At 46.5% G+C, this 23,651-nt stretch overlaps 1 protein-coding gene across 2 annotated transcripts in view; it reads left to right on the forward strand.

Moving 5' to 3' along the window:
- erbin (erbb2 interacting protein) overlaps positions 1-23,651 on the forward strand; it is a 272,967-nt gene that overhangs the window by 155,051 nt on the left and 94,265 nt on the right. For both annotated transcript variants that reach the window (XM_033018574.1, XM_033018575.1), the window contains exons 5-7: positions 311-400; positions 9,635-9,691; positions 23,376-23,439. In XM_033018574.1, the coding sequence (XP_032874465.1) occupies positions 311-400; positions 9,635-9,691; positions 23,376-23,439 (211 nt within the window). The remainder of the gene's footprint in view (positions 1-310; positions 401-9,634; positions 9,692-23,375; positions 23,440-23,651) is intronic.

Here is a 23,651-nt window from a genome sequence, read left to right on the forward strand (position 1 = left end):
GACACACACACACACACACACACACACACACACACACACACACACACACACACACACACACACACACACACACACAGGCTCACGCACACACAGGCTCACGCACACAGGCACAGAGACGTGTGTGTATATATTTTGGTGTGTACACACCCCCAAATGATCTGTGAGAAAAGGTAGCTGAAACTTTATAGTGGCAGAAATTTCCCTTTATGCTCATTGTTTGAAAATGTTTTGTTTAATATTGTTTTACACATGCCTTTTGTATTGAGAATTTCCCCTGAAAACTAAAGGTTTCGCTTTTCTTCATCTCCAGGCTTCCTGACGGGTTCACACAGTTACTGAGCCTGACTCAGCTTTACCTAAACGATGCCTTTTTGGAGTTTTTGCCAGCAAATTTTGGAAGGTAAGCAAGTTTTTTTTTATTGCCAAAAACCACTCGCGTAAAATCCAAAATAAAAACAGGAAATGGTGGAAGCACTTGGCAGGTCAGACAGCATCCAAGGAGTGAGAAGGAAGTTGACATTCCAGCTTAAAAAAACCCTTTCAGGACCAGGAAGAAGAGATTAACTTGAGTCCGTGAGCATGAATGGGGGGGGCAGATTAAACAGAGATTACACACTGGGGTGTCAGGTTATGGGGCGAAGGCAGGAGAATGGGGTTATAGACAATAGGTGCAGGAGTAGGCCATCCGGCACTTCGAGCCAGCACCGCCATTCAATGTGATCCACTAGGGGCGCCGCACTGAAGGCAGCCCCTGCCTACAGCCTGTCCATTTTTTTCCCTCTCTTTTCATTTTAGTTTGTCTTAAAGGTGTGTTTTGGAGTTTCTTTACTTTTTCTATGTGGGGGAGGGGGGGAGGGTAAGGGGAAAACCGCTTCCCAGTCGCTTCCTGGCGAGGATGCGACTATTCTCCGAGTAGCGCCCTTGCCCCCCTCCTCGCGGCCTACCATCTGGATTGGTGCGGCCTTTCCTGCCGGGGACTGGGGACCAAAGCTTCAGCAGCGGAGTCACAGCGCTGGATTCACCGCGGAGCGGAGCGATGGCTACCTGGATCGCTGTTTGAAGCTCCGGAGTGTTGGGCCTGCTGCTCCAACATCGAGGAGCTGAGGTTTGAAGAGCTCCCAATGCGGGCGGTGCTGACTTCAACATCGCGGAGTCCCTGGGACCCTCTGCCGAGGGCCACCAGCGTGGGTCTCCGCCCAGCGCGGCTTGTGGACTCCGGGAGCCGCGGACTCTGGCAGGAGGCGGCCGATTTGGATGTCCAAGCCACGGAGGTTGTTCTCCCGTTTCGACGTCGGAGTTCCATCCCGGCGGGCAGGCCTGAGTATCGGGCCGCCCGTAGCGGCGACTGCGGAGGGCTCGGGAGGCCCCGACAATGGGGGAACATCAAGAGGAAGATGACTGACTTTGGTGCCTTCCCTCACAGTGGGAAACTTTGATTCTGTTGTGTGGGGATGTTTTATGTTAGACTCGATCGTGTGTTATGTTCTTTATTTTATTTGTATGGCTGTATGGTAAAACAAATTTTAGACTTGGTCTGACAATAAAGTAATATCATATTGTATCGTATCGTATCATGGCTGATCATCCCCAATCAGTACCCCGTTCCTGCCTTCTCCCCATATCCCCATTCCACAGACTCACAACTCTCTGTGTGAAAAAGGTAGGGAGGGAGAAATAGATCAGCCATGATTGAATGGCAGAGTAGTCTTGATGGGCCGAATGGCCTAATTCTACTCCTATCACTTTTGAACACACCCGGATGTTACCTTCTCTGGTGTTGGAAGAAAGGTTGTTAATGAAGCAATTGAAGGTGTTTGTGGTTAGGTCACTGCACTGGGAGATTTCCATGTGCTTTCTTATGAACTTCTTGCCTGTGATTGGGGTGAGGCCAGGGTTGCCAGGTGATTAAAAAATGTAAACTACCGAGCAGAAACAAAATGGGAATCCTACCAGGGAGTGGGAGCGATAGAGTTGCCGCCTCACAGCGCCAGAGACCCGGGTTCTATCCTGACTACGGGTGCTGTCTGTACGGAGTTTGCACGTTCTCCCCATGACCTATGTGAGTTTTCCCCGGGTACTCCAGTTTCCTCTCACATTCCAAAGATGCGCAGGTTTGTAAGTTGATTGGCTTTGGTAAAGATTGCAAATTGTTCCTGGAGTGTGGGATAGTGTTGGTGTACGGGGATTGCTGGTCAGCGCAGACCTGTTGGGCCGAAGGGCCTATTTTCGTGCTGTATCTCTAAACTAAACGAAAGTAGAGAGGAACTTCAAATCTGACATTACATAGAACAGTACAGCTCTGAGGCAGACCCTTGGGCCCACAATGTCCATGCCAAACGTAACATCAAGATGAACTAATGTTACATGCTTGCGCTTGATCCATATCCCACCATTCCCGTCATTCCCATGTTCCTATCGAAGGGGACTGTCCCGCTTATGCGACTACTCACGACCATACAGGCATCACCCCGCCACATGTCGATACGTGAAGCCTGTATGGTCGTGAGTAGTCGCTCAAAGAGTCGTACCTTTTTCTGGTCGCCGCTGGATTTTCAACATGTTGCAAATTTTCGGCCTCCCACTGCGAGTATGATGGGTGCCAGCAAGTCGTCGAAGAAAATCGCGTAAGTGGGACAGGCCCTTAAAAGTTCAACACCATTGACTAATTACCTATAGATCGTGAGTTATGTTCACTTTAATGATCCAGTTTAAGTTGTTTAGAAAAATAGATAACATTTATAAATAGTTTATGTTGAAGTGGCGTGCATTGGCAGGACAGGCATCTCATTATAAATTATCCTTGTGTTTGTATTTAAAAAGCTAGTGATTTTTATAAAAGCTTGGAAAGAAAACTGGCCTTTTCTAGTTGTGAAAAGTGACAATGAAATCAACAATAAATAAAATCAAAATGGTGCAGGTGCTAAAAATCCGAAAACAAAACAGAAAATGCTGGAAACACCCAGCAGGTAATAGAAACATAGAAACTTAGACAATAGGTGCAGGAGGAGGCCATTTGGCCCTTCGGCCAGCACCGTCATTCATTGTGATCATGGCTGATCATCCCCAATCAATAACCCGTGCCTGCCTTCTTCCCATATCCCTTGACTCCACTAGCACCTAGAGCTCTATCTAACTCTCTCTTAAATCCATCCAGTGATTTGGCCTCCACTGCCCTCTGTGGCAGGGAATTCCACAAATTCACAACTCTGGGTGAAAAAGTTTTTTCTCACCTCAGTCTTAAATGGCCTCCCCTTTATACTTAGACTGTGGCCCCCAGTCCGACTAGGTCGGGCAGCATATGTAGAGAGAGAATTAATATTAACAGTTATAGGGTGATACAGTGTGGGAACAGACTCTTCGGCCCAACTTGCCCACACTGACCAACATGTCCCAGCTACACTAGTCTCACCTGCCTACATTTGGCCCATATCCCTCCATATCCATATCTGACTGTTTTTTAAACGTAAGGGCCTGATTCTTTCGGCGTCATATCAGTGTCGCAAAAAGATTTTGAACATTTCGAAATCCAGCGGCGACAATAAAAATGCTGGGACACTCGAAGAAACATCGCGCGTCACACGTCATCACGCCGCGTCACCGATGCGTCCGGCTGCGACGTTTCGGTGACCTGATACGTCAGTCAATGATGCCGGCAGATGCAGAAAAATATCGCCAGGTGGGACAGACCCTTTAGAGATAGTACCTGCCTCAACCTCCTCCTCCGGCAGCTCGTTCCATACACCCACCACCCTTTGTGTGTAAGTTCTCTTTCCACAAATGCTTCTTGGCATCCTGAGTGATTACAGCATGTTTGCTTTCATTTTATTTTTTATTTTTGCAACCTCTTTGATTTTTTTCCCTGGCATACCTTAATCACAATTCAGTCACTTGCTGGGTAATAGGTGGTTATTAAACCATTAACAGGGGTCTTCTGTCTGAACAGTACATTTAATTTAGTTTAGAGATACTGCGCGGAAACTGGCCCCTCGGCCCACGGAGACCCCGCCGACTGAATGATCCTACCATCACCAGAGAGCAGTCCTTTGAACTACTGTCCACCTCATCGGTGACCCTCGGACTTGCGTTGATTGGACTTCACTAGCTTTCCCTAGCGCAAAAGGTTATTCCCTTATCATGTATCTATAGTGCCCTCCATAATGTTTGGAGGCTTTATTTATTTGCCTCTGTACTCCACAATTTGAGATTTGTAATAGAAAAAATCACATGTGGTTAAAGTGCACATTGTCAGATTCTATTAAAGGGCATTTTTGTACATTTTGGTTTCACCATGTAGAAATTACAGCTGTGTTTATCCATAGTCCCCCCATTTCAGGGCACCATAATGTTTGGGACACATGGCTTCACAGGCGTTTGTAATTGCTCAGGTGTGTTTAATTGCCTCCTTAATGCAGGTATAAGAGAGCTGTGGATTCTCTGGATGCTTTCAAGAGAGAGTTAAATGGAGCTTAAAGATAGCAGAGTCAGTGGATATGGGGAGAAGGCAGGAACGGGGTACTGATTGTGGATGATCAGCCATGATCACAATGAATGGTGGTGCTGGTCCGATGGGCCGAATGGCCTACTCCCACATCTATTGTCTATTGTCAGCACCTAGTCTTTCCTCCAGTTTTTCCATCACCTTTGGAAACTTTTATTGCTGTTTATCAACATGAGGACTAAAGTAGTGCCAATGAAAGTCAAATAAGCCATTTATGAGACTGAGAAACAAGAATAAAGCTGTTAGAGACACCAGCCAAACCTTCGGCTTACCAAAATCAACTGTTTGGAACATCATTAAGAAGAAAGAGAGCACTGGCGAACTTACTAAACGCAAAGGGACTGGCAGGCGATGAGAGGGAATGACCAGGTGATCATTTTTGGGTGGGGACCCTTCTTAAGACACTTCTTGGAGTCCCAAACCAAACATCACCTGGTCTATTCCCTCCAGAGATGCCCCAACCTGATCTGTTGAGTTCCTCTGGCACTTTAAGCAAATATTGCATTTCCTTTACAATTTCCTAATGCGTCATTGCTGTGTAAGCAGTTGAAGTAAAAATAGCACAAGCACAAGAAACAGTACACAAACTCTACTAGTAGACCTGGTGATATGGACAGCACCAAAATGACTTGTGTGCCACTGTCGGCTCTGATTCCCATCCTTTCCAGCAGCCTGACTTTCATACCAGCGTACAAGGTTCAGTTTTACGTATCAAGTAGGATGAATTCCACATGGATCCATGAAGACCACTTAAACCAAATGGCCTCTATGAATTTTAATTCACAAAATAAGTTCAAGTTGCATTTATTGTCACATACACCAATTGGTGCAGTGAAATTTGAGTTACCATACAGCCACACAAATAAAATAAAATGAACACAACACGATAGAGTTTAACATGAACATCCCCCACAGCGAAATCAGTGAGGGAAGGCAATAAAGTTCAGTCATCTTCCTCTTTGTTCACCCGTGGTGGGGAGCCTTTGAACCCTCCGTAGTCGCCGCTACGGCGGCCCGATGTTCAGTCCCTCTCGCCGGGATGATCGGAGCACCGGCATCGGAACGGAAGAACACTCTCAATGGCTCGGTGTTTCCGAATCGACCACATCTTACTGGAGACCGCGGGCTTCTGAAATCCACAAGCTGGGATTCATATAAGGACACGACATGTAAACTGATAACTCTATACATGTAACCAGGGAGCCCTTGAAATAACCTATTGCCAAATGTAGCATATTTTAAGGATGAAACTATTACCATTTAACTATTTTTAGCCAGTACTACAGAAATAGACCGGGAGTCAGGTTATCACTCACGCCATTTCACTATCTTTTTAATGAACAGACCAACACGCTATTGACTTTAAATGTACTTAATGGATCATGGGTTAAACATAGATGCCAGAACGGCTTTCCGAAGCAAAAATAATTGATTTCCCTGTAATTCTACACAGTAGGATCAAGCAGCAGAAGATCACCCTGGTCACCCTGCTGTAGAAAGGTGATGTCAATAGACAATAGGTGCAGGAGTAGGCCTTTCAGCCCTTCGAGCCAGCACCGCCATTCAATGTGATCATGAACTGTACCCCGTTCCTGCCTTCTCCCCATATCCCCCGACTCCGCTATTTTTAAGAGCCCTATCTAGCTCTCTCTTGAAAGCATCCAGAGAACCTGCCTCCACCGCCCTCTGAGGCAGAGAATTCCACAGACTCACCACTCTCTGTGAGAAAAAGTGTTTCCTCGTCTCCGTTCTAAATGGCTTACTCCTTATTCTTAAACTGTGGCCCCTGGTTCTGGATTCTCCCAACATCGGGAACATGTCAAGCTGGATCGAGTGTAGAGAAGATTTACGAGGATGTTGCCAGGACTCGAGGGCCTGAGCTATATGCAGAGGTTGATCAGGCTGGGACTCTATTCCTTAGAGCTCAGGAGTATGAGGGGTGATCTTGTAGAGGTGTACAAACTGAATGAATTAGTTTATTGGCCAATTATTCACATACAAGGAATTTGCCTTGGTGCTCCGCCCGCAAGTGACAACATGACATACGGTGACAGTTAGGAATGACTCATAAAACATTAAACATTAATAATAAAACATTATTTATTAAACACGTGAATTAAATAAAATACCAGAGCAAAAGGAAGGCTACAGATTTTTGGTTATTGAGTAGAGCAACTACTCGTGGAAAAAAACTGTTTTTATGTCTGGCTGTGGCAGCTTTGACAGTCCGGAGTCATCTTCCAGAGGGAAGCGATTCAAAGAGTTTGTGGCCAGGGTGAGAGGGGTCGGAGATGATCTTACCCGCTCACTTCCTGGCCCTTGCAGTGTACAGTTCATCAATGGGGGGAAGGTTGCAGCCAACAACCTTCTCAGCTGATCTAACGATTCGCTGCAGCCTCCGGATGTCGTGCTTGGTGGATCATGAGAGGAACAGATAGGGAGAATGCCCAGGGTCTTTTACCCACAATGGGGGAATCAAAAACTAAGAGGGCATAGGTTTAAGATGAGAGTGGCAAGATTTTACAAGAACATGAGGGACGATTTTTTTTTTTCTTTGCATAAAAGGTGTTGGGTGTATGGAACAAGCTGTTAGAGGAGGTGGTTGGGGCAGGTACTATCACAACATTTAAGAAACATTTAGACAGGTACATGGATAGGATATGTTTAGAGGGACGGTGGACACAAAATGCTAGTGTAACACTTTGGGTCAGGCAGTATCTTTGGAGAAAAAGGGTGGGTGACGTTTCAGGTCAGGACCCTTCTTCAGAGGGATGGATCGCTCTATAGGCAAGATTCAAGATTCAAGAGAGTTTATTGTCATGTGTCCCAGATAGGACAATGAAATTCTTGCTTTGCTTCAGCACAACAGAATATAGTAGGCATAAATAAATACAGAACAGAACATCAGTGTGACCATATACCAATGAATATATATATACACACACATAAATAAACAGATAAAGTGCAATGGGCTATTAATGAGTTTTGTTTGAGTTGAGTTTAATAGCCTGATGGCTGTGGGGAAGCAGCTATTCCTGAACCTAGATGTTGCAGATTTCAGGCTCCTGTACCTTCTACCTGAAGGTAGCAGGGAGATGAGTGAGTGGCCAGGATGGTATGGGTCCTTGATGATGCTAGCAGCCTTTTTGAGGCAGCGACTGCGATAGATCCCCTCGATGGTAGGGAGGTCAGAGCCGATGATGGACTGGGCAGTGTTTACTACTTTTTGTAGTCTTTTCCTACCCCGGGCGCTCAAGTTGCCGAACCAAGCCACGATGCAACCGGTCAGCATGCTCTCATACTGTGCACCTGTAGAAGTTAGAGAGAGTCCTCCTTGACAAACCGACTCTCCGTAATCTTCTCAGTAAGTAGAATAGGTCAAACGGTCGATCTCCCTTCTATACTCTGGCTGATGGATTTCAGTTTGGAGCGATATGGGCCAAACGCAGGCAGGTAGATAAATTGTCCCAAGTGTGTGTGGAGCGGGGGTCACTGGTTGGCATGAATTTGGGGGGTCGAAGGGCCGGTTTCTGCGCTGTACCTCTAAACTAAACTAAAGGATGGACTTTACCACCATGGGTAGTGAAGTTCTAGTGAAAATAACTGGTGCATTTATTACCAAGGCTCAGTGTCTGCTTATGAATCTTTTTAGAAATTTGGGATATCAATATTTTTCAATTATTCTTGCCGTTGCCAGTGAATTTTCAAGAGCCCTTTGAGCTGAGAGCTATCAATTCGTCACTTGAAACTGGAAAAAAAAACTCCAGTGATAACTGTAAAGTAGAACCCCCCTATCAGCATACCTCAACTATATCAACAATGCAGTGTATCGTCTTGCATTGGAAACCTATCATGTGCCCAGGCTATTGGAGGGTGATACCTTACATTCTTGAAAATTGGAAACAAATTTCACTTTGGAGGCAGACCAAAGAAAATGTTCCGATTTAGTTTTAGAGATATATAGCTCGTAAACAGGCCCTTCGGCCCACCGAGTCCGCGCCGACCAGCGATCCCCGCACAACCAACCCTATTCTACACACAGCCGGGACAATTTACAATTTTACCGAAGCCAATTAACCGACAAACCCGCATGTCTTTGGCGTGTGCGAGGTCACCGGAGCTCCCACACGGCCACAGGGCGAACGTGCAAACTCCGAACAGACAGTACCTGCAGTCAGGATCACTCTGCCACTGCGACCCTGCCGACTATTAACGAGCGGTGCTTTTTTTTGGTGCTGTCAATATAAATGTGCATTGAAAACACTCGTGGAATTGGCAACTCAGTGTTCTAATTTCATTCTGTAAACTGTTCAGTTTAGTTCACTGTCACCGTCACGTGTACTGAGGTACAGTGTGTAGCGACAGTTTCTTTATTGTAGTAGTAAAGAGAGTTAAAGCTCTGTCCCACGGTACAAGTTCATTCCAAGAGCTCTCCCGAGTTTAAAAAGAAATCAAACTCGTGGTAAGCACGGAGAATGTACGTAGCGAGTATGTCGGAGCTCGGGGACGTCTCTTAGCGGCTCGTAACGCTAACGGCAGGTACTCGGGAAGACTCGCTAACGGCAGGTAAGCACGGGAAGACTCGTGAAGATTTTTCAACATGTTGAAAAATGTCCACGAGAGCCCCGAGTACCTACGAGCGGCTATTACCGTAAATCTCCGAGTTCGAATCAGGGCAAACTCGGGAGAGCCCTCGGAATGAACTCGCACCGTGGGACAGGGCTATAAGATATTCATCCAAACTTCTTCTTGTTTAAGAAGGAACTGCAGATGCTGGAAAACCGAAGGTACACATAAATGCTGGAGAACCTCAGCGGGTGAGGCAGCATCTATGGAGCGAAGGAAATAGGCAACGTTTCGGGTCGAAACCCTTCTTCAGAAGAGGGTTTCGACCCAAAACTTCAAAGGAATAACGTTTAGTGCAAGATGATGTCTACTTAGCAGCTTTTATGTTTATGTTTCTGTTGCTTCAATAAGAGATTCTGTTAACCTTCCTCTCCTCCCACAACTCCCATTTAATTTGTACGTCTGTCATGTTATTTTGTGTATATTATGTTCAAGATTCTACATGAGTACATATTAATAAGTCGACGCAAATGAGTGGGTTGGTTAATTATTTGTCATTTTGCTTTTCAGGTTAACTAAGCTGCAAATATTGGAGCTTCGAGAAAACCAGCTGAAGATGTTGCCAAAGTAAGAACCATTCATTCTGTGGCGTAGGAATTTGCTCGGTCTGGTCACGTGTTGGGCGTAGGCAGTCGGCTGCTGTCTGTGTGCGCAGTTTGTATGTACTCCCTGTAACCCCGCGGGGGAGAAGGCAGGAGAATGGGGTTGAGAAGATAGATCAGCAGAGAATGGCAGAGTAGACTTGATGGGCTGAATGGCCTATTTATGCTCCTATTACTGAAGAACCTATGATCTTCTCCAGGTGCTCCGGTTTCCTCCCACATCCCAAAGTTGTGCAGATTTGTAGATATATTGCCTTGAATGCCAGAGGTTGTGGGGAGACCTGGTAGAAGTCTATTAAATGAGGGGAGGGATAGAGGGAGCTGGGCAGAATCTTTTTCTCAGGATGAGAAGAATCATATACTGGAGGGCAAAGCCTGGAGCACACTGCCTGAGGTAGTGGCAGGGATGAAGTTATACGAGCACCCTGGAACATTATCACTGTCTTGTGTGAGAAGGAACTGCAGATGCTGGTTTACAGCGGGTAGGCACAAATGCTGGAGTAACTCAGCGGGTCAGGCAGTGTCTCTGGAGAAAAGGAATAGGCGACGTTTCAGGTTGCGATGGATCTGAAGAAGGGTCTCGACCCGAAACATCACCTATTACTTCCCTCCAGAGATGCTGCCTGTCCCGCTGAGTAACTCCAGCATTTTGTGTCTATTATCAGTATCGTTCAGTTCGGTTTAGTCTGTTGTCACATGTACCGAGCTACAGTGAAAAGCTTTTGTTGCGTGCGTACCAGCCGGCGGAAAGAATGCGTGATTACAATTGAGCCATTTACAGCGTACAGATACATGATAAAGGAGAGGAGTTTAGGATATTTGTTATGGTAAGAAATGTTGCTGCAGGAGTGGAGATTGAAGAGTGTGAAGCGATCACAATCAGAATCAGAATCACACTTTATTCGCCAAGTATGTTTTGCAACATACGGGGAATGTCATTGGTCAGGTCAGTCATACAATTCAAAGCAACAGATCACTCAAAAACACATTTTAACATGAACATCCACCACAGTGACTCTTACACATTCCTCACTGTGATGGAAGGTGAAATAATGTTCAAGTCCCTTCCCTTAGTCCTTCCTCGGTCATGGGCCTCGAGTCCCCGTTGACGGGACGGTCTTGACTCCCGTAGCCGGCGGCGTTCGGGCCCTCTGCGTCGAGGCGTTCAGCTCCTGCATCGGGGGGGATGTCAGCTCCCCCGTGTCGGGAGATCGAACCTCGCGTCGGGGCTGGTCGAACCTTCCGCGACGTTGGAGCTCCCGACTAGCCTCTCCCGAGACTACGAGCTCTTGATGGTAAAGTCTGCGGTGGTCGCGGTGGGAGCGGTCCCAGGCAAGGGATCAGCTCCGATGTTAAGTCCGCGCTCCGCGATAGGGCTCACGACAGTCCGAGGAGGCTTCCAGCTCCATCGATGGTAGGCCGCAGAGCCCGGAGAATGTGATCCGAAAATTGATCACATCTCCGGGAAGGTAAGAACTTGAAAAAAAGTTTCCCTCGATCCCCTCCCCCCTCCCCCCACATAAAATAAACTGAAGAACATTAAAACAAACTTTAACAACCTAAAAATAACAAAAAGAATGGAAAAACAAACAGACTGCTGGCAGGGCAGCCATCGCCCCGGCGCCCCTGGTGGTATGATGTGTGATTGCGGATCTGTTTCTGTAGCTAGTACGTAAATAGTCGCCTGAGTTGGGCGTCATCTTGGAGGATCGGGGGTGGGGGGGGGGGGGTCATGATCATAAATTGTTACTTAACCTGTTTTGGATAGTCGGTTACTTTTTAAGGTCCAACTTCCTAACGTGAATCTTTGAACAAAGCCATCCAACCAGAAAATAAATGTCGATTGTTAAATTTGGTTGAGAATGCATGGTTAATATGAAGTTGCAAAACCCAATCTGCCGGTAATTTAAGGTAGACAAAAATGCTGGAGAAACTCAGCGGGTGACGCAGCATCTATGGAGCGAAGGAATAGGCGACGTTTCGGGTCTAGACTCAGCTCTATAGATGCTGCGTCACCCGCTGAGTTTCTCCAGCATTTTTGTCTACCTTCGATTTTTCCAGCATCTGCTGTTCTTTCTTAAACAACTGGTGGTAATTTATGTGGTTTTCAATTCGAGAAAAAAGATTGCAGGAGCTGTGATTTGGCCTCAGTGGTTCAGTAAATTTCCACAAGTGGTACTTAACTAGTTTACAGCCATAATTTAATTATTAACTATTAACCATTGCATTCATGTTAGGTTTTGTTAGCAAAGCATGGCTACTATATTAACTGTTATTGGCGTCATAAAGCTTCACTTCTTCGTCTTCTTGCGTGTGGCGTGCACAGCCTAAAGTTGTAGGACAGCCATGATCATATTGAATGGCGGTGCAGGTTCGAAGGGCCGAATGGCCTACTCCTGCACCTAATTTCTATGTTTCTATGACAGCTTTGTTCTATTTGATCTTACTTGATTGTGCACGCCAGGTTGATTGCATTCGTCGAAACAGGGCGGACCACGTGAAGGTTGCAATCTTCCACCCCCATAAAGCTTCACTCAACAAATATGACGTGTTTTGCGTTGAGTCGTAGGGAGCAAAGATCCTATAGCAAGCAAGATAGTGCACTCGACGAAAAAGACGTAGTACGTTCATGGGCGGATTCATGGGGAATCTTCGGCCCCATTTCCATAACCGGCTTCCGTTTCCGCACTCCTATCCAAAGCAAAGGTTCAAAGGTTCATTTATTGTCACATACACCAATTGGTGTAGTGAAATTCAAGTTGCCATAGCAGCACATTAATAAGAATACAACACAACATTAAAGAAGAATTTAACATAAAAACATAAAATCATCCCCCCACAATGGTTCCCACTGTGGGGGAAGGCACAAAGTCCAGTCCCCATCCCCTGGTTCAACCATAGTCGGGCCTATTGAGGCCTCCGCAGTCGCCGCTATGGCGGCCCGATGTTTCATGCCCTTTTCGCCAGATGATGGTGCTCCGGCATCGGGAGAACCCTCTCAGCGGCTTGGGATACCTGGAACGGCCGCTTCCTTACCAGAGACCGCGGCTCCCGAAGCCAACTGGTCGGAGCTCCGACACTGGCGATCTCGGCGAGAGATCCAAGGCTCCGCAGTGTTTAAAGTCAGCACCGCCGCCCGCGGCTGGCCGCTCTACAGACCCACAGCTCTGCGATGTTCGATCAGGGGTCTCAGCACTCCGGAGCAAAGATACTCTTGCAAGACACTATAGCTTGCTATAGGATCTTTGATCCAAAGATTAATAGAAACATTTAAAGCAAGTTTAATACAAACATCAGCTCAAAAACAGCACATGAGCCATTTAAAAAAATGTTTCAAAACACTTAAAAAAAAGAAAATTAAAAAAAGAAAATTAACAGAATAATTTATTGACATATTAATCATTAACAAAAAAATAGCAGAATTATTAATTAACAGAATTATGAATAATGGATCTAACACTATATCACACACACAAACTGTTCCCCCGCAACGCTGATTACACGGCGAGAGGGATATGCAAAGTCGGGTCGGGTTTGGGATTACTGAAATGGCCGACAAAAAGGCTGACGTTCCGCTCCGTAGCGTACTACACGTCAGCCCATTGGTTTTAGCAGGAGTGCACTATCTTGCTTGCTATAGGATCTTTGGTAGAGAGGGTGGCACGGTGGCGCAACGACAGAGTTGCTGCCTTGCAGCGCCAGAGACCGGGGTGGCAGATTGCAACCTTCATGTGGTCTGCCCTGTTTCGACTAATACAATCAACTCGACGTGCACAAGCGGAAGATCAAATAGAACAAGGCGTCCAACAACTTTAGGCTGTGCACGCCACACGAAAGAAGTAGAAGCGCCAGAGACCCGGGTTCGATCCTGACTACAGGTGCTGTCTGTCTGGAGTTTGTACATTCTCCCTGTGACCTGTAAGGGTTTTCTCCAAGATCTTCGGTTTCCTCCCACACTCTAAAGACGTACATGTTTGCAAGTTAATTGGCTTGGTATAAGTGCAAATTGTCCCAAGTGGATGAAAAATGAAAAGCATGTTGAAAAATTCACGGCGACCATAATGAGGCCGCAACTAGTTCCCAGAATGCGGGAACTCCCGACGACCATGAAGGCGACCCCCTGGCGACCATGTGGCGACTGCATAGTCTCCTGCAGATGCCTAAAATGTCGCCTAAGTGGGAGAGGAATATGCAGGAATCGCTGGTCGGTGTGGACTCGGTGTGCCGAAGGGCCTGTTTTCGTGCTGTATCTCTAAACTAAATTAAAAAATAGAGTCATAGTCATACAGCGTGAAACTGGCCCTTCGGCCCAACTTGCCCATGCCAACCAACGTGTCCCATCTACACTCGTCTCACCTGCCTGCATTTGGCCCATAACCTTCCAAACCTGTCCTATCCATGTTGCCTGTTATCCAGTCAGTGAAAGGACTGTACACCATTACAATCAAGCCGTCCACAGTGTACAGATACAGGATAAAGGGAATAATGTTCCCGTCTCATTGTTTTTTAAAGGTTGCAATAGTCCCTGCCTCAACTACCTCCTCTGGCAGCCCGTTGCATACACCCATCACCCTCTGTATAAAAAAACTTTACCCCTCAGATTCCTTTGTTCGGAGACACAGCGCGGAAACAGGCCCTTCTGCCCACCGATTCCACATTGACCAGCAATCTCCGCACATTAACACTATCCTACACACACTAGGGACAATTTTATATTGACACCAAGCCAATTAACCTGCAACCCTGTACGTCTTTGGAGTGTGGGAGGAAATCTAAGATCTCAGAGAAAACCCACCCAGATCACGGGGAGAACGTACAAACTCCGTGCAGACAGCACCCGGAGTCAGCAACTCTACCGCTGTGCCACCGTGACATCATAATAAATCTTTCCCCCTTCACCTTAAACCTATGTCCTACACGTCCAGTTTAAATTCCATTTGGAATATTTTGGAGGACCATGAACCAAAAAGAGGGAAAGATTGGCCAGGGATCCAAGGGGTAAAAGTTAGTGTGAAAATGGATTACATTTTCATTCTTTGTATACAAAGCAAACACCACTCCCCCCATGTGTCAGGTACAGTTAGTTTGGTACAGGGTGGGGTTGTAACATTCTACAAGGGTAATGGGAGACCTTAAATTACCCCTGGTGTGTAGATTAGTGATGGAGTCAGAGGGGAGGGGGTTGTTGATGTGAATGTATAGGATCAGTGTTCACAAAAATAATGGATGCATGATGGTTGGTGTAGGCTCTTTACTTTAGACATTAGAGATACAACGCAGAAACAGGCCCTTCGGCCCACCGAGTCTGCGCCGACCAGCGATCACCCCGTACACTAACACTATCCTACACACACACGGGACAATAGACAACAGCTGCAGGAGTAGGCCATTCAGCCCTTCGAGCCAGCACCGCCATTTACCGTGATCATGGCTGATCATCCACATTCATTCCTGCCTTCTCCCCATATCCCTTGACTCTGCTATCTTTAAAAACTCTACCTAACTCTCTCTTGAAAGCCTCCAGAGAATTGGCCTCCACTGCCTACTGAGGCAGAGAATTCCACAGATTCACTACTGTCTGGGTGAAAAAGTTTTTCCTCATCTCCGTTCTAAATGGCCTACCCCTTATTCTTAAACTGTGACCCCTGGTTCTGGACTCCCACAACATCCAGAACATGTTTCCTGCCTCTAGCGTGTCCAAATCCTTAACAATATTATATGTTTCAATACGATGCCCTCTCATCCTTCTAAACTCCAGAGTGTACAAGCCCAGCTGCTCCATTCTCTCAGCATATGACAGTCCCGCCATCCTGGGAATTAACCTCGTGAACCAATGTTGCACTCCCTCAATAGCAACAATGTCCTTCCTCAAATTTGGAGACCAAAACTTCAAATTTGGAGACATTTACAATTTTTACTGAAGCCAATTAACATACAAACCTGCACGTCTTTGCGGTCTCTAGAGTGTGTAATTGTCCCCAGTGTGTGTAAGATAGTGTCAGTGTGCAGGGATCGCTGGTCAGCGTGGACTCGGTGGGCTGAAGGTGCATGTTTCCGCGCTGTTTCTCTAAATTAAACTAAACATTGATACCGTCCTAAATTTAAGACTAATTTAGAAATGCATCTGATATGTTTGGAGCAGTAGTTTAGGGTTTCAGCTCCGTGACATCTGACACTTGCTGAAAGTAATTAGAAATTGTTGATGTCACTTCCTTGGTATATGAGCTGCTGACATAACAAGTGCACTGGATACCACTGCATTAGTGGAAAAATAACCCGTGGTCGAACTTCTCAAGTTTTATTATGCCCATGACCATGTCTCCACGTGAGAGCAAGGAGTTGAATCAGTGGTGTGCATCTTAAATGAGCCGTCTTGCACAAGTTAAGGGCCTGTCGGACTTTCACAATTTAATTCACAACCTTTTTTATTCGTGGACATTTTTCATCAGGCTAGAAAAAACTTCCCGACCTACTTGATGCCACGAGTACCCATGACTAGCATCACGGCCTGCTACGACCTACCTACGCCCTCCTACGACCTCGTGACGACCGTGGCGAGTATAAGTCAAGGGCAAACTCGGCAGAGGTCGTGAATTAGGTCGTGAAAGTGGGACAGGCCCTTAAAGATGCTTTCTGAATCTTTATATGAGATAGTTTTAGTTTAGTTTAGAGATACAGCGCGGAAACAGGCCCTTTCGGCCCACCGGGTCCGCGCCGCACACTAACACTATCCTATACCCTACAAGGGACAATTTTTACATTTACCAAGCCAATTAACCTACAAACCTGTACGTCTTCGGAGTGTGGGAGGAAACCAAAGATCTCGGAGAAAACCCACGCAGGTCACGGGGAGAACGTACAAACTCCGTACAGACAGCACCCGTCGTCGGGATCGAACCCAGGTCTCTGGCGCTGCGAGGCAGCAACTCTACCGCTGTGCCACAGTGTTGCCCTGTACCTGTAGTCAGGATCGAACCCAGGTCTCTGGTGCTGTAAGGCAGCAGCTCTACCATTATGCCACTCCATCTCTGTGGCCCTTGCAATGCTAATGGTAAAGGAATAGTGCAGCCTTTGCAGAAGAATAGTGTTGGGAATCACTACATGCCAAATAAGTGTCAGTGCTCTATATCTGTGTCCTATATCTTCTTGTACAGACTTAACTGTACATTGATGTAGCGTGCCACTGCAGATGCTGAAAACCTGAAATATAAACAAAATGCTCAGCAAGTTTGGCAACATCGGTGTTGCGGGAATGTAGAAACAAGGAACTGCAGATGCCAGTTTAACAAGGAAAGACACAAAATGCTGGTGTAACTCAGCAGGTCAGACAACATCAGCAGTCCCAAAAGGGCCTATCCATGTTCTCCAAAGATGTTGCCTGACCCCCTGAGTTGGTCTATCCCTGTGTGTCTTTCCTTGGTGCTGGAAGAACTTAACAAGGCAAGCGGGCTGGTTGGGACCAGTGTTTCCACTTTGAAGGAAATTACCTGAAATTCGGGAAATTCCGGCTGTCTTAGGGTAATTCTAGAGAAATTAAATAATTTCGGGGAATGCCCCAACTGCGCATGTGCGCCTGCCGCCCCAACTGCGCACGCACGGAATCCGGGCCCACTGCGCGCGCGCGGGGAGACGTCGTAGGGTCCAATCAGGCCCGTGAGTTGTTTTGCGGAAAAAAAGTATGTACCTGTATATTTATGACCATCGGCTCCTGCGCAGTTGGGGGAAGCCTGTCAGCTGCGTTACAATTGAAAATGAATTCCACAGATTCACCACCTTCTAAAGATGGTGAAAAATCTTTGCCGACCGTGGGTTTGACGCCAATGAGCGTAGCTTGGCGTAGGTGCTGTCGTAAGTTGTCGCCAGGTTAACGTAGGTTGTCGCCGGTGTTGACTTCGGTGAATTCCATTGTCATAGTCGCCGGCAGTCGCTTAAAAAATCGCCCAACATCGCTGGTTTTTCGGCGACCTGCTACAACCATGACAGTCGCCGGCCATCACCTAAAAATCACCTAAGTGGGACAGGCCCATGGGCCATTAGTTGCTCAACATTAGGCTATTGGTGGCAATAATTTCACACGCGGACTCGAGCAGGGGTGGTGATGAATGGCGTTCAGTTACAGGAACTCAACACCACAATTGATTTGGGGAACATCAGACGTCGCACTGCAGAGTGAGGGAGTCTACTGTGTTTTGTAATAACAATCTGCTCTGCAGGCTGTGAATCGGTGAAGCATGACAAGGCATTTCTACTGAGTAGAATGTGCCTGGGAGAAGCTGTCTATACCTAATGGCCTAGATGACCACATAGGGCAGCACGGTGGCGCAGTGGTAGAGTTGCTGCCTCACAGCGCCAGAGGCCCAGGTTTCATCCCGACTACGGGTGCTGTCTGTACGGAGTTTGCACGTTCTCCCCGTGACCTGCGTGGGTTTTCTCCAGGAGCTCCGGTTTCCTCCCACACTCCAAAGACGTGCAGTTTTATAGGTTAATTGGCTTGGTGAATGTAAAAATTGTCCCTAGTGGGTGTAGGGTGGTGTTAATGTGCGGGGATCGCTGGTCGGTGTGGACCCGGTGGGCCGTAGGGCCTGTTTCCGCGCTGTATCTCTAAACTAAACCAACAAATCACACCGAAAGGTTTACAGTTCAACCACAATGAGACATGGGAGCAGAATTAGGCCACTCGGCCCATCGAGTACTAGCACATCAAAGTACTATCACTAAATTAGACGGTGGCAAAAAATGTAAAGATGTTACCTCTGAAGGAAGATCTGTAATTATATTATGATCTGCTGCAAGAGTTCTTTGAGTTTGTAGCTGATCAATTGTAGGAGGCAAGGCTTCAATTTCATTAAAACTGAAATCAAATTATTTTAAACTATGGGTGCTGTCTGTACGGAGTTTGCACGTTCTCCCAGTGACCTGCTTGGGTTTTCTCCGGAACCGGAAGCTCCGGTTTCCTCCCACACTCTACAAAGACGTACAGGTTTGTACCTGAATTAGCTTTGGTTAAATCGTCCCTGGTGTGTAGGATAGTGCCAGTGTGATCGCTGCTCGGCGTGGACTCAATGGGCCGAAGGATCTGTTTCCGTGCTGTTAAACCAAACTGAAAAAAAACTCTTCCCCAGCTTCTTTGGGAAAGACTGTCCTTAGAATCACAGGCTGTGAACTCATGGTTTAAAATAATGTGGAATGTTAATTGCTGTGATTGTATTTTTATTTTCCTGTTGCTGCTCACAAACTAGACGCTGATTGTAAAAATAGAAGAGAATGACTTGTACAAAGCCGTGAATGCATCCGTGTGGAAATTCACTCCTAAACTTCCTGTGCGGGGTAAAAACTAAAGACATTTGCAGCTGAATGTTGATGTGAGAGCTGTGTAAAAAGGAAGGAAGGGGTCATATTTGGCAATGTAGGCATCTTTGGCGTTTGTTCGAGACATTTGACATGTGGACCAACACAGACTGCCTCAGATTAAAATGATGGGTTGTCTTTTTCAAATCCTCCGCCAGTCTTGCTTATTTCAGTCTTTTTGATCTTCTTTAGTTTAGTATAGAGAGATACAATGTGGAAACAGGACATAGACACAAAATCCTGGAGTTATGGACCTGTCCCACTTATTCGACTTGCCTGTCACCACATATTCGCCGGGGTGTCGCCTGTGTGGTCGTGAGTAGTCTCCTCAGTCGCCCAGAGAGTCGTAACATCTTTCTGGTCACCGCAAATTTTTCAACTGTGGGTTTGACGCATATGAGCGTATCTTGGCTTCTCCTGACGTAGGTGCTGGTTGGTTGTTGCAAAGTTAGCATAGGTTGTTGCCAGGATGACGTAGGTTGTCGCCGGTGCTGACTTCGGTGAATTCCATTGGCGACTACCTGCGTCAACCGGCGACAGATACCGCCGACTGAATTGTCTTACCTTGTCGTAGCTTGTCGCAGGTGGACATAGGTCGTCGTAGGTGTGGTCGTAGGTGGACGTCTTTACGGTCACCGGTTGTCGGTAACTTGCCATAGCTTAACGTCGACTAGGTGGTAGGTTGTTGTAGACATTGTCGGGGGGGGGGGGGGGTCCCGTGAAACGTCACCTATCCATGTTCTCCAGAGATGCTGCCTGACCCGCTGAGTTACTCCAGCACCCTGTGAAACGTCACCTATCCATGTGCTCCAGAGATGCTGCCTGACCCGCTGAGTTACTCCAGCACTCTGTGAAACGTCACCTATCCATGTTCTCCACAGATGCTGCCTGACCCGCTGAGTTACTCCAGCACTCTGTGAAACGTCACCTATCCATGTTCTCCAGAGATGCTGCCTGACCCGCTGAGTTACTCCAGCACTCTGTTAAAGTTATTGACCTGTTGTTGAACCATTGCGCAGTTTGTTGAACATGGGTAGTGTCGAGATTTAAATCTACAGACTGCACCGATGGGACATTTTGATAGATTTGTTCTGAAAGCAACTTTGGTCTTTTGCCAATAAACAGTCAGCATCCTTTTCGAGTTCATCTTTGTCAGATGTCCAATTCCGTACGATCAGATTTTCAACCAGCTAGATTTAAGGTTGATTGCAGCGTATAGTTCATAAGTTCTCGGAGCAGAATTTTTATTTTCACACTGTGCCCGTTGAAACATACAGAATAGTGAAAGGCTTGGATAGAGTGGAGGTCAGGTAGGTTTAGGCGGACTGAGCGGAGGTCTCACCGATATATAGGATTTATAAGGAATAGGATTAGAATTAGGCTATTCGGCCCATCAAGTCTACTCCGCCATTCAATCATGGCAGGCAGGCATCATCAAGGACCCACACCATCCTGGTCACACACTCATCGCTGACTGGTTAGCACACCACAAAAGCTTTTCACTGTACCTCTGTACACGTGACAATAAACTAAAATTGAACTGAACTCGAAAGATGAATCATTTGAATAGTGAAAGGCCTGGATGGAGTGGTTGTGGAGAAGATGTTTCCACTAATGGGAGAGACCAGGACCAGAGGTCATAGCCTCAGAATTAAAGGACGTTCACTTTAGGAAGGAGATGAGGAGGAATTTGGGACGAGTATAGATGGGACATGTTGGTCGGTGTGGACAAGTTGTGCTGAAGGGCCTGTTTCTATGCTGTATGACTCTATGACTCTAAAAATAGGTCAAAATGTCTGGGCTCCTCTTGGAGACCGTGACCTCTGCTGGTCCAGCAAAACGGATAATCCAGAAAGGCAGTGGAACCAAGGGTGCTGGAAAATCAGTGGTAAACCTGTAGTTGATGCAAAATAAATTACTGAGCATTGATATAAGTTTTGATCGCTGGTCGGCGCAGACATTTTGCATCAGTTGATACTTTGAATGCTAAATTTTGGATGATAGCTGGTTTGAGCTGCAGGATGTCAAACAATGTACAGTGCATTCAGAAAGTATTCAGACCCCTTCACTTTTTCCATATTTTGTTACGTTACAGCCTTATTCTAAAATGGATTAAATTCTTTTTTTTTAATCATCAATCTACACACAATACCCCCAAAATGAAGAAGCGAAAACAGGTGTTAAGAATTAAAAGTAATTAAAAAGAAATAACTGAAATATCACATTTACATAAGTATTCAGACCCTTTGCTATGACAATCAAAATGGAGCTTCGGTTCATCCTGTTTCCATTGATTATCTTTGAGATGTTTCTACAACTTGATTGGAATCCACCAGTGGCCAGTTAAATTGATTGGACATGATTTAGAAAGGCACACACCTGTCTATACCAGGTCCCACAGTTGACAGTGCATGTCAGAGCAAAAACCAAGCCATGAAGACAAAGGAATTGGCCGTAGACCTCCGAGACAGGATTGTGTCGAGACACAGATCTGGGGAAGGGTATAAAACAATTTCTGCAGCATTGCAGGTCCCGAAGAGCACAGTGGCCTCCGTCATTCTTAAATGGAAGAACTTTGGAACCACCAGGACTCTCCATAGAGCTGGCCGCCCGTTCAAACTGAGCAATCGGGGGAGAAGGGCCTTGGTCAGGGAGGTGACCAAGAACCCGATGGTCACTCTGACAGAGATCTAGAGTTCCTTTGTGGAGATGGGAGAACCTTCCAGAAGGACAATTATATCTGCAGCACTTCACCAATCAGGCCTTTATGGTAGAGTGGCCAGACAGAAGCCACGCCTCAGTAAAAGGCACATGACAGCCCGCTTGGAGTTTGCCAAAAGGCACCAAAAGCACTCCCAGACCATGAGAAACAAGATTCTCTGGGTCTGATGAAACTAAGATTGAACTCTTTGTCCTGAATGCCAAGTGTCACGTCTGGAGGAAACCAGGCACTGCTCATCACCTGGCCAATATCATAGCTACGGTGAAGCATGGTGGTGGCAGCATCATGCTGTGGGGATGTTTTTCAGCGGCAGGAACTGGGAGACAAGTTGGGATCAAGGGAAAGATGAATGGAGCAAAGTACAGAGAGATCCGTGATGAAAACCTGCTCCAGAGCGTTCTGGACCTCAGGCTGGGGCGGAGGTTCACCTTCCAACAGGACCACGACCCTAAGCACACGGCCAAGACAACGCAGGAGTGGCTTCATGACAAGTCTGTGAATGTCCTTGAGTGGCCCAGCCAGAGCCCGGACTTGAACCCGATCGAACATCTCTGGAGGGACCTGAAAATAGCTGTGCATCGACGCTCCCCATCCAACCTGACAGAGCTTGAGAGGATCTGCAGAGAAGAATGGGAGAAATTACCCCAAATACAGGTGTGCCAAGCTTGTAGTGTCATACCCAAGAAGACTTGAGGCTGTAGTCGCTGCCAAAGATGCCTCAAAGTACCGAGCAAAGGGTCTGAATACTTATGTAAATGTGACATTTCAGTTTTTCTTTTAAATTACTTTGCAAACATTTCTAAACACCTGTTTTCACTTTATTTATTATGGGGTATTGTGTGTAGATTGATGATAAAAAAAGAATTTAATCCATTTTGGACTAAGGCTGTAACGTAACAAAATGCGGAAAAAGTGAAGGGGTCTGTATACTTTCTGAATGCACTGTGGTTCTGACTTTCCCATTGGTTCAAGTACTTGGCAAATTTGTACTTTCAATAGCATGGAATTTAATTTTTAATTTTTGATTTAAGTCTCAGAAAAGACAGGAGCTTGGGAATCTAAATATTCAAAACTTATAACAATGCTCAGTGATTTATTTTGCATCAACTACGGGTTAACCACTGATTTTCCAGCATTCTTGGTTCCAGAGGCATTCTGGATTATCCGTTTTGCTGGACCAGCAGAGTTCACGGCCTCTGAGAGGAGTCCAATGGTACCAGAACGTTCCGCCGGGGGTCCGAGATGCCGGCCCGCGAAGTCTGCCTCGGAAGTGGGCTATGGGAACGGATCTGCAGGCTCCGTCTGGGTCAGAGTTCCAGAGCCCCGGCCACAGAGGGCAAATTCCACCTGCCGATCGGCCGCGGAAGTCCCGATAAGGCCGGGATCGGCCGCCTCACCCGGCCTGGGCACCACATTTGTGGGGAGAGGAGAGGAGGAGGAGAAGGGGGGGGGGGGGGGGTGAAGATTTCAAGTGTACCCTCGTAATTTTGTCCGGATTAAAGGTGGTTGCCGGAAAATTGGTGGTGGACTTTTTACCTCATTTCTATTTATCTTACTTATTGATCCTTGATCTTCCTAGAACCATGGGCAGACTGACCCAGCTGGAGAGATTAGATTTGGGAAGTAACGACTTCACGGATGTGGTAAGCAGTTCAAAAAAAAATCTCAATGTACATTTTTTTTGCAAAGTCTGTGGGTTCTGGTGTTAGTTAATCTGGGGAATATTATCAACATCACACTGCTCCACAGTTGCTTTGAGATAGAGACAAAGCAAATATTACGTTTTTTTTTGTTGCAAAACAAAGAGTTTGGCTGTGTTGGAAAAGGGGAGTTGGCAGCATTTATAGAGCAGGGG

This window comes from Amblyraja radiata, chromosome 3 (genome assembly GCF_010909765.2).
Source record: "Amblyraja radiata isolate CabotCenter1 chromosome 3, sAmbRad1.1.pri, whole genome shotgun sequence".
NCBI lineage: Eukaryota > Metazoa > Chordata > Chondrichthyes > Rajiformes > Rajidae > Amblyraja > Amblyraja radiata.